The 11,657-nt window shown below is 40.2% G+C and overlaps 1 protein-coding gene across 7 annotated transcripts in view; it reads right to left on the bottom strand.

The window, feature by feature from the left end:
- Positions 1-784: 784 nt before the first annotated feature.
- Positions 785-11,657, bottom strand: part of LOC125905578 (calcium/calmodulin-dependent protein kinase type II subunit beta) — an 82,225-nt gene continuing 71,352 nt past the window's right edge. For all 7 annotated transcript variants that reach the window (XM_049603635.1, XM_049603634.1, XM_049603637.1 and 4 more), the window contains 4 exons: positions 9,249-9,324; positions 5,568-5,662; positions 5,229-5,465; positions 785-3,209 (listed from right to left, as the gene is read on the bottom strand). In XM_049603635.1, the coding sequence (XP_049459592.1) occupies positions 5,230-5,465; positions 5,568-5,662; positions 9,249-9,324 (407 nt within the window). In that variant the 3' untranslated portion in view covers positions 785-3,209; position 5,229. The remainder of the gene's footprint in view (positions 3,210-5,228; positions 5,466-5,567; positions 5,663-9,248; positions 9,325-11,657) is intronic.

Below are 11,657 nucleotides of genomic sequence, written 5' to 3'. Positions count from 1 at the left end.
TGACCAGTAATCCTATTAAAGCACTGACACTATTAGGGTTTGGACTGGACAGGAAGGAGGACTGGTAGTTCTGGCTTCACGCCCAGTGTGGGAATTTTCAAATTTGTACAAATGGTGACAAGATACACCGAAAAACAACCTGCAGTGTCGTCTGATAATAACTCACTCACTCAGGGTTGGTAATGTGACTAAAGCACAGGATCTGTTGTGAATAACAGTTTGAGTTACAGTATCTTACAGTGGTTTGGCTCAGTTTTAATGTGTAAAGGAGGTAAATTTCTACCTTTAACCACAAAATGGTGTCCATACTTAGAGGATTCAAAACATAAGTCACATACTGAGACCTCAGAATACAGACAGCTCTCATTAGCACATGTTTCAGTGATTATAACCAGGGGCGTAGCACCAAATTCTGGGTCCTATGCTTGAGCAGTCACTGTGTGTCCCCTGGGCTACCTGTCATGATCCACGAGTCTCTCTTGCACCTTTTCATTTTCGTTTGTTTTCGTTCTTTCTTTCTTTTCTTTTTAGGAACCCTCCTTTCCCTTTTTTGGTGAAAACAGCAGCATAAGCAGTCACTGTGCTCTAGCTGCATTTAAGGATGAATCCCAGTGCAGGGACAGACTAAACCATTTTGTGCCTTCAAGGGGGGAGAGGGGTCTCAGAGGGCCTGTATTATTATTTTTATACAAAGTTCAGTCTTTTAACTGATTAATTAAGCCAATTTTAATTTAGTTATGGCACAAATTATTCCCCTCCACCTCTACGTCACCTGATTGTTCTCAAAATATACAAAAAAAAAAAAAAGCTTTTACTAACGTTAGCCTTAAGCTGTTATGTTTTATCTTTCTATTAAACTGTTTCTGTCTGATTGCATTGTCGGGTAATTTCTCATATTTCATTCTCTGTACTCTTATGTGCCCAATTTCGATCGCTGTAATAGTTTTGCACATTGAAAAATTGAGCCAAAGCAGCCGTAAAACACTGTAAATGCACTTTGTAATAAAGTCCCTCAAGTCCTGGGACGACTGTCTGTATAAGTTTGTCTTTCTTTCACTCTGCTCATAAGATTCAGGAGTCAAAAACATGCACCTCAATGCTGTACTCTGAATAGATTTGTATTTTGAACCTTGCACTTGACTCAGACATGCTGTAAGTCACTGTTGTTAGATGTTGGTGCCCTCTAGAGGGCAGGTTGGTGCATTGTCACAGCACAAGCTGGTGAAAAAAGGCTGGTTTCCTGCTGTTTTTTGAGACCTCTTCGCTGGAATGAAGTAACGCAGGGGTGGCCAAACTACAGCCCACGGGCCAACTGCGGCCTGCTGTGTGTTTTTAAATAGTCGGCGATTCATTTTTTAAAATAAACTCAAGCATGGCTTGAGAATACTCCGAATAACAAACACAATTTTGCTTGAAAAACTACTAGCACATCCTGACACTGAACTTAATTTGATCACTAGATATCGCTACTTCACCTACAATGATTGATTAAGAGTCAATAAAATAATTTGCCTTAGTAAACATGGTGGCGGACTTGAAAAGACAGAAAATAGAGATACATTTTTTGCAATATGAGGGCACACCAATACACTAGAAAATTAATTTTCAATGGCTTTTCAGGGTCTAGAAACACCGATGCATCGACTGTTGTTTGGCTCATGATGTGTACATTTTGGTGTATGGCCCAAAATCTAAAAAGTTTGGCCACCCCTGATATAATGGAGCCATCAACGGAAATGCAAATAATTGGAAACTATGCTGAGACTTTATTTTGGGGGTCCGGTCAAATTATGACTCGTGATTCAGTCCCTGATACCAATGCATCATTTAGCTATTTATAATACATTTTAAAACTGTGCAGTGCGAAGTAAAAAGCAGAGATAATCTAAATTAAGACCCTAACGTGTAATCTGAGTTGTGACATTTTCTTCAGTGTCATCTGCTCTAAAAAATAAAAGTAAATAATTTTGATCTTTTTAATCTTTGCTATACATTAAAGAGCCGTTTTAAAACTGATCTGGATCCAGCAATTTCTCCAAAAGGCATATTCTGTCGTGATCCTCGCCAGTATCCTCGTTTACTACACTATCATATGAACACAAAAATAGTTTATGCACTTACAAAGCCCAGAAAATAGAGGCAATAGATTATAGCTCACCAGCAGCTCAGTCCAGAAAGAGAAAAATCAACAAAATGCACGATAACACCCAACTTACCAATGTTATTAACTCGGAATATCATGCAATTAAATACCATCTACAGCATAATTGTAGTCAAGTCACCACGATGAAACTGCAAATTTACATAAACAGCGTGATACTATCGTTTCAACCATTGTCATAATTTCAGTAGTTAGCTTGCAAAGTTCAGTACATAGAGAATCAATTAAGAACGACGGTAATATGTTAGCATGCTGCATGGTTGTCACTGTCCCACAGAGCGGCTCAGAGGGGGTCCGGTCAACACACAGAGGCGTCGGCTCAGGGTTCAACTACACTCCAGAGAAAGAGGGGGGAGGGAACGTGGATAAAAAGCTGCATTGAATAACAAAACAGGTCATTAAATACACCCACTGGTGTCTCTCTCTCTGCGAGACACGTGGTACTGTTTGTTCATTTCACACAGGCAGCCATAGTCGTGCAGAAAAACAGCCACTGGTAATAAGAACACAGGGAGGAGTCATGCTCGTCATTAAAAAAGAAGAAGAAGAAGAAGATACCAGAATGGAAGGTTCAAAATGACTAATAAATATACTGTACAGTTGAAAGAGCACAACAATAGACTGCAGCCATAATAATACGAGAAGGTAAGTAACAATAATGTTTTACAAGAAGTAAAAGGGGAAATCTTTTGCAGCACAGAGTGAAGGAGAGGAGGACAGGCGTCGTCCAGGTATGTTGGGCGGCTGCAGCGTTGACAAGGCGCAGGCTAAAGAGTTTCCTTTTTTTTTGGCTGATACGCCCTCTGCTGTACTGTAGGCCTAATGATGGGAGCGTCGGTGTCACTGTCTGTTGTGGAAAAACAGAGAGAGAAGGGCAAGGTGGGCGTGCAGGGTGCAGGACGACGACCACGATCCCGAAATCAGACTCTTCAGACTCCCTTAAGACACCCTCCATCCACCTGCACCTCTCTCTCAGGGCTAATTCGCTCTCTAATTATCCACTTATTCCTTCTCTGCTCCTCTTGACCTCTTCATCTGTCTCATGCACCTGGAAGGAAAGGAGACACAGTTAAAGGGACAGTTCACCCCAGTTCACTGCCTCTGTGAACCAGTCAAGTTGATGTTACAGTTTACATTCATGTCTGTGAAAGCATGGACGCTTCACACACATCAATTCAGTATCTGAGCCAACGTCTCCGCCTCTGTTGCTGCGATATGTGGTGTTTCTAAACGTCAAGGATTCTTCCTTGGTAGGACGAGTCCTTCCAAGGAAGAATCCTGCAGAGGCAAGGCAAGAGTCCTTCCTGTGGACACACATGGAACAGGCTAACGAGTGTCCCCAGGCATCCTGCCGAGCTCAGCAGGCGCATGTTTCATTTAAGAGGCCCTGCCTACATTTCTAGCAAATCAAATCAAAGAATTATGGGTACTTTATACCCGCTGAGGATCCACACATGCATCCTTGAAAATTCTCTGAATGAAGGACTCTGTCCTTAGTAGAATTTGAAGGACTTCTGACATTGGAATAGTCCTAAAGTGGGATTTGATGATATAGCATCCTTGAAATTCGGCCGTTTAAGGATCCTTCCTTGACTCTGAGAAACACCCATGGTGTTGAGTAATGGCCAGGAAAGTGTTTTTGCAGTACATTATGATGTCACAGTGATGCTGACCTTCGACCTTTTGGATATAAAATGTCATAATTTTATCCTGTTAGACATTTGTGTGAAACTTTGTCATGATTAGTGCATGAATTCTTGAGTTATGGCCAAAAACTTCTTTCTTATCAGTTCATCCTTGATTCAAAGTGGACGTTTGTGCCAAATTTACAGAAATCCTCTCCAGGTGTTCCTGAGATATCGCGTTCACAAGAATGGGATGCACAAACGGACAGACAGATGGACAGCCTGAAAACATCCCTTTCAGCTGAAGTGCTGTTTATCAGTCTAGATTGTTTTGGTGTGAGTTGCCGACTGTTGGAGATATCGGCCGTAGAGATGTCAGACTTCTCTCCAATATAATGGAACTAGATGGCACTCAGCTTGTGGTGCTCAAAGCGCCCAAAATATACATTTAGAACAACTCAGCAATGTCTCATCCCAGAAATCATGACCCAGTTACTCAAGTCAAGTTTTTTTCTACCAAACTACACGCGCCAGCTGTATCACCAAGCAGAAGAGAGAGAGTATCTACTGCTAACTCACCTAGCACCACTGAGCTAGCTAACGTTACAGCTCAGCCGAGGAGGACGCCATTAATGTTTACATATCACGCAGTCTCGAGCATGAGCCTCTCTGCAAGCTTCCTTCTGCATGGTGATACAGTTGATGGGTGTGGTTTCGTTAGTTAAAGTGTCATTAAATTGAGTATCTGAGCCACAATCTTTACAGCTGATATCTCCAACACTCCGCAACTCATACCAAAACAATCTAGCACTACAGGTAAGAGGTAAAAATATTTAGATTTGGGGGTGAACTGTCCCTTTAAGTTTATCTAAAAACTGTGCTGAATTTTTGGGCCACTTGGGGGCAGCAGAGACAAGCCGTGACATATCATCACCTTTTACGTTGATGTGATGAACTTATTCTTACATCCAGAAGTCACAGAGCAACATGATGATTCATTAGGAGTCTTTGCATTTGTGTCACCTGATGAATGTTAGCCTAATATTTTCTCTCTTTTAGCTCTATTTTTGGTCTCCACCAAGTCCTGAGGGCAATATCTGTGTCTTTAGCTGCTAAATGCTCCACTAAGTTCACCAGCCAGTCTCTAACTGTGTCTGTCTGCTGATTGCTGCTGAGCAGGTAGTGTACAGCGGCTTTTTACAGCTTTGTCTCTTTAAACGACTCTATGAGAGCAGTGAGTGTTTATCTGGGTCGGCCAGTGAGCTGAAACACTGAGCTGAAACTCACTATAAAGCTCCGTAAAGCCAGGAGCAGCTGCACATTCATCTGATCATCCTCTCTAGGTTGGTCACTACCAGAGACACCTTTCACATTGAACCATGCTAGCTGCTTCCCCCTGTTTCCAGTCCTTATGCTAACCTCAGCCTGTGCCCCTCCTGTACCTCATCCCTGCAGCGGGGCAGCAGGAGCTCCTGAGCAGTGGAAGTGGACGTTTTGCCACCGGCTGTCCCTGCGGTGCCATACTCTGGTCTCCTCTGATTGGCTGGAGCGGGGGTGGCCCTGCCCGTCGACGAACTGCGTCAGGCGGATGTAGGCGATGCAGGCGGCGTCATCCCCGATCATGTGCACGTGAGGGTTGAGGATGGTGGTGTGGATGGGTTTGCTGTTCTTGGAGAGGACTGACGGGAGAGAAGGGTCCAACTTTAGGACGTCTAAACTCACCAACAGCTCAGTCAGTGCGTAATAATACAAAGCAAAGAATAGTTGTAACGCAGTCTTACGATTGTCAAAGTAAAATCTGTGGAAGTCCATTCCCTCCACCAGATTACCCAGCCCCTCCGGCTCGAACGAGGTCAGACCAGGGTCGCAGATCTTCCTGCAAAAAACATGCAGGTCAGAGGTCAGAGTATCACCTTTAAACATCCTGTTTTAAACTCTACATCATGTTTGTGAAGTGGTGAACAATATGCTGCATGCAGTTAATTCAGAAACTCTGTAACACGATACACAGCTGTAAAACAGAAAGGAACATCTGCTTTGGCCCCGCCCCAGTGTGATGACATCACAGTACCACTCTGAGGTATTGTGTCAGCTATGGAGGCCTGTTTCTGCCAGGAAAAGAGATGGATGAAAAGTAAGACATGATAAGTCACTTTGTGTCTCATCATTTTGTCTCAGTAAGATAAAATAACTTGATTTATTTTATGAGTGATTCATTTGATTTGATTTAGTATATTTTAATTGTGACATGGTAGCTCAAACATCTGACTTAAAATCTCATAATTCCTGATTTGCTGTGTTACAACTGTCACACAGTACTGTAGCTTTAAGGTTAGGCTTGATAACTCATAATATCAGTGTAGTGTCTTATCATTTTGTGTTAGTAGCTCTAGGCTTTTACTTACTGTCAAATCATTTCGACTTAATCTAGCAGGAGAAATAGCTTCCCAGGCATTTTTTAAACCTGTTTTTTTATGACCCTAATGGTGTCTAGTTAAAGGGAAATTTTGGTTTATTTCAACCTGTCTCCTATTGTCCTAAATTTGTTTCAAGTGACTAGTGACATAAAAAAAATAGTTAGCATGTTAGCCGTTAGCCTAGATACAGCCGGGGCGCATAGTAGCGTCAGACCTGTTAAAATGTAAGTGAACGGGCAACCTTCAAGTGCAAAGTTAGTCCACTAAACAAGCTTTTTTTCCACAAAGACCGCCTCATATCGTTAGGATAAATGTCAGAGAACATATAGAAAACGACATGTAAACATGTTGTCTTACCTTACCGGTGTGCTGCCATGTTTGTTTACCATCTAGCTCTGCTTTCCAAAGCATGGCCGAAATATCACGAGAACAAGCAGCGATCTCATACCATGCCTGAAATCTTGCGAGAACAAGCAGCAACAGCTATATGTTCTCTGACATTTATCCTAACGATTTGAGGTGGTCTTTGTGGAAAAAAAGCTTGTTTAGTGGACTAACTTTGCACTTGAAGGTTGCCCGTTCACTTGCGTTTTAACAGGTCTGACGCTACTATGCGCCCCGGCTGTATCTAGGCTAACGGCTAACATGCTAACTATTATTTTTATGTCACTAGTCACTTGAAACAAATTTAGGACGATAGGAGACAGGTTGAAATAAACCGAAATTTCCCTTTAAGATTTTTTCTCATTGCCAAAGTCAACTCATGGCCCATGGGGTTTGTTTGGCGGCCATCTTGAACTGATGTCCATGCTAATGGCGAAAAACGCTGACTTTTATGAATCCTGAACCAGACAACATACAAAGACAAATAAACTCACATTTTAAATATAATTTGGACACCAGGAATCAAATGGAAAGGTCACTGACATGTTACAACCACTCTTTATTGGTAAAATAACAGGCACATAACTATATAACTTCTGCTTTTTTGTTTCACAGTTACTGCTAACTGCTAGACTCAGTGTCGACTTTATTACTCACTTCTGACTTTGTATCTAAGAATTTTGACTTAATAACGTCAAGTAATTCTCTCCGCAAAATGACCATTTTTTTTAAAAATAAATTACTCACCTTGTGTTACATTTAATTTGTGAAGAAAACTTTGTTTTTCTTACATGCAGAATCCAAAAAGATGAACATTCTTTATGAATTGAACTAATGGGGAGCACATTAAACAAGAGTAAAACTACAACAAAACATCTCTTAACAAACTCTGGCACAATTCGTGCAGCATAAGCCCAGTCCCACTTATCCAGTTGTATGCTCAGTAATTCCCAAACACAGGCATTTTTTTAAAAATAAATTACTCACCTTGTGTTACATTTAATTTGTGAAGAAAACTTTGTTTTTCTTACATGCAGAATCCAAAAAGACGAACATTCTTCATGAATTGAACTAACGGGGAGCACATTAAACAAGAGTAAAACTACAACAAAACATCTCTTAACAAACTCTCGCACAATTCGTGCAGCATAATCCCAGTCCCATTTATACAGTTGTATGCTCAGTAATTCCCAAACACAGGCATTTTTGCTAAAGTGTTAGGATTTAAAACCCACCAGTAAAAACAGACTAATGCACATGCGTGGAATGCATGTCCATGCATAGGAACACTCAGGGTTTGTAGGTGTAAGGGTTTTATATTTTTAGGTTTAAGCAAAAATGCATAAAGTACTGGTAAAAAATAGATTTGTCTCAATAATATTTGTGTGAGGAGATCGACAACCTGTGTGATAATGTGTAGTCTGTACATATAAAACAACTTCCACGAATACAAAAAAGATTTGTAAACTCACAAACTATTCTGCAAATATAAAAAGTAGTCGCAAATTCAAGATTTTTTTTTTTTTAAAAAAGCAAAATGTAAAAACACCTGTTGGAAAGTTGTAAATGTTAGAAAGATAATCACAAATGCTTTTCATTCATTTGTAAATTAATTTGTCAGTGTATTTGCAGCTGTGTTTTATATTTGCAAAACAGTTTTGTGAGTTTACAAGTCTTTTTTGTGTTTGTGGAAGTTGATTTATATTTACAGATCACACATTAACACACGGACTGTTCATCTCTTCACACATATAATACTGAGACAAATCTAACTCCATTTACTGAGCACACAACTGGATAAATGAGACTTGAATGAGTTGTGTGTGAATTTTTTGCTGTTGTTTAACCTGATCCCTGTTTACTTTAATTCATGAAGAACGTAGAGGAAGAATTCTTAATTTACGATCTTAAAATTTCCCCTCAGTAGCTTCAAGCTCTGATGTAGTATCTCATAGCTTTGACTCAGTAACTCAAAGGTTTGATTTATGGAATAACTCATAATGTTGACTCAGTAATTCTGACTTTACAGCTCTCAATTTGGACCTACTGTCTCATAATTCTGATTTAGCATCTTGTAAATTTAAGTTTGTATTCATTAATTTTGACAGCGTCACTCATTATTTTTGACTAAGTTTGTCATAATTGGGACTTACAAACTCAAAATGTTATTTAATAAGTCAACCTTGAGTCAGCCTGGTCATTTTTTTCTTATAATTCTGACTTAGTATCTCAATATTCTGATTTAAATCAACGGTTTGACTTGCTATCACAATTTAGATTTAGGATTTTGTGATCTCGACTGTGTCAAAGCTTTTACTGTGTCATCATTTTTGAGTTATTAACTACAGATTTTGACTGACATTTCTGCTCAGTATTTCCATTTTAATTCACCATGCATGACTTTTCATCCATTGTCCTTCCTCCTGGTGTAAATGGGCTTCCATCAGAGCGCACGCACTTAACCCAGCGCTCCCCTCCCCTCCATCACTCAATCTGCCAAAGCATTATTCTTAATTGTTCTGCAGTGAGGGGGATAAAACACAACTGTACTGTATGTCAGTCAGATTAGTGCTGCTCTGTGGCTGATGGAGAGCTTTAGCGTTCACTTTACAGGCTGAAACCAGACTTTTCCCACAAGCTGTGAAGAAGAGGTGGACTCACGCGTACGCCTCAAAGTCTCCATTGTTGACAGCTTCAATGAGCTGCTCCGTGATCTTTATGATCTCCTGTTTGCGAGCTGCGGAGAGAAAAGAATGTCACTGGGACAGTTTAACCTCATCCTGACGCCACAGTGCTCTCCTGCGTTAAACTAAAAACTCATCCATTAACACACACAGCGAGGATGAACTCACCTGAGAGCTTGTTACTCATTGTAGGTCAGTACAATCTCCTCCATGCTACTGCTGCACACATTAAAACTACTCCCATGCAGAAAGGTGTGTTGACCCTTGCCGACATGTCCACCTTCTGTTTTAAAACAATATAAAAAGTCTCCTGCTGCGTCTAGATGCCGCGCCGCTCTCTACCTCCATCCATCATCCATCATATCTCTGCCTCGCATGTGAGGCTGCTTGAGCTCATCACGCTATTCTTGTCCCAGCGCTTTAGATGAGATTTACTGTGTCCTTCTCCCCTCGCTTCCTCCCGACACTGAGAGGAAGGCTTAGCTCGCTCTGATTGACTCTCTCCCTCTCTCTGTCCCTCCCTCCCTCCCTCCCTGAGTCTCATGCTGTCTTTGTTTTGGTTGTTTATTTTATCTTATGCCTCTGTCTGTCTTTAACCTTCACATATCTGCAGCTCAAGTCCTCGCTGAGACCAGTCCTTGGGTCTTTACACTGCCAGTCCATGAACTGACTTCAGAAGCAACTGTTGGTTTTTAAAACACTGAATGTTTAAGGCTAAATTACATTGCTGATCTTCTGCTACATTATCAACCATCCAGACTCTTGGGACAGGTCTGCTCTCTGTCTCCAGAGTCCAGACTAAACATGGAGAAGAAGTGTTTCGTTTTAACGCACCACATATCTGGAACAAACTCCCAGAAAGCTGCAGTTCTGCACCAACTCTCAACATAAAAACAATTGCTCAGTGCATCACTTTAACAACTCAGTCACAGATATCGTCACAGGTAGAAAAACAAAAACCCTTTAAATCCTAGGACTTCAACATAACTAGTAAAATAAAATACATCTACACAGCGATGGAGCGTACACTGCCTTTACATTCACTACCCCTGAGATACTCGAGTACACGGCTCCAAAGTCTGACACATATTTGAATCTTATTCTCATTAGAAAGCAGAATAAGTTTCCTTGCCACAGTCGCACCACATGAAACAGAGTTTCACACGTGTCTGCTGAAGGCAACACAATCGTGGAACCTAGGACAGCAACTAGTGGGTCAGGTTCCCAGTACTCTTCCAATGACTGAACAATTTCCAACAAGTCCAAAGAGAGTGTGTTAATGTCCCGTCTGCCTCTTTACACCTACTGCAGACGGGGAAACATTTGGAGTAGTATAGCCAACACACTGTTTTAAATTCTATCAGATTGTGTTTAGAGTTAAATGAACATTTATGCACACTGCATGATCTCTTCACCTAACTCACTCTCCCAATTCTGCTTAAATGCATTTGTGCTGACATCAGTGTGCCTTTGTTTCATGTGGTAAAAGTAGGAAACTGCTCCTTTACTACGAGGATTAAAGTTGTTGATATGCTCAAGAGAGTCACAGGAACATATTTTCTCGAAATTAGACACATTTTTCCCACACGAAATCACAGATTTTCAACTACCTGGAAAAACTTGAGTGTAATGTAACTTTAATTCTTGTATTTTATAATAATAATAATAATAATAATAATGCATTTTATTTAAAAGCGCCTTTCAAAGAATTTAAGGACACCTTACAAGACACGGTTAAAAAAACAAGCAGCAATGTTTCCATAGATCATAAAATCAAACAATTCGGTAACATATAATAAAAGTTAATAAAATGACTAGACAAAAATCGTACAGTATATAAATATTACGTAAAAAAACATCATTATAAAATCAATGCAAATTTCAATATGTGTGTCACCACTGAATCAAAAATGTGTGTTTTCAGACAGGATTTGAAGTTGGAAAGGGAGTCAATATTGTGAATGTCGTGGGGGAGGTGACATTCACAATTTTTATTTTCTATTATCTTGATCTTTAGTGGCTCTTTTTAATTGTATTTAACTGTCCTTTTATAATGTGTTTCTTTTGCACTTTGTATGTCAAGCACTTTAAATTGCCTTCCTGCTGAAATGTGCTATAAATAAACCTGCCTTGCCTTCCTCTGTCTTCCCCCTCAAGAAAAAAAACACTAAACAAAGGCTCCATATTACATAAAAGTAGCAGCATCACAGTGTTGTCCTCCATTCAATATTTTACTTCAAAGCTCAGTTTACCCAAATTACAAGAAACAAAAATAAAGAAAAACAACTGATTTATTTACACTACTCTGGAGGTGCACAGATAATTTGGGGTTTTGATTTGCAGGTGTTTGTTTTTCCATCTGAACACTGCTGCAAACATTCCTTCA

This window comes from Epinephelus fuscoguttatus, linkage group LG18 (genome assembly GCF_011397635.1).
Source record: "Epinephelus fuscoguttatus linkage group LG18, E.fuscoguttatus.final_Chr_v1".
NCBI classification, from domain to species: Eukaryota; Metazoa; Chordata; class Actinopteri; order Perciformes; family Serranidae; genus Epinephelus; species Epinephelus fuscoguttatus.
The sequence above is the reverse complement of the archived record's forward strand: the minus strand, read 5'-3'. Positions and strand labels throughout refer to the sequence as shown.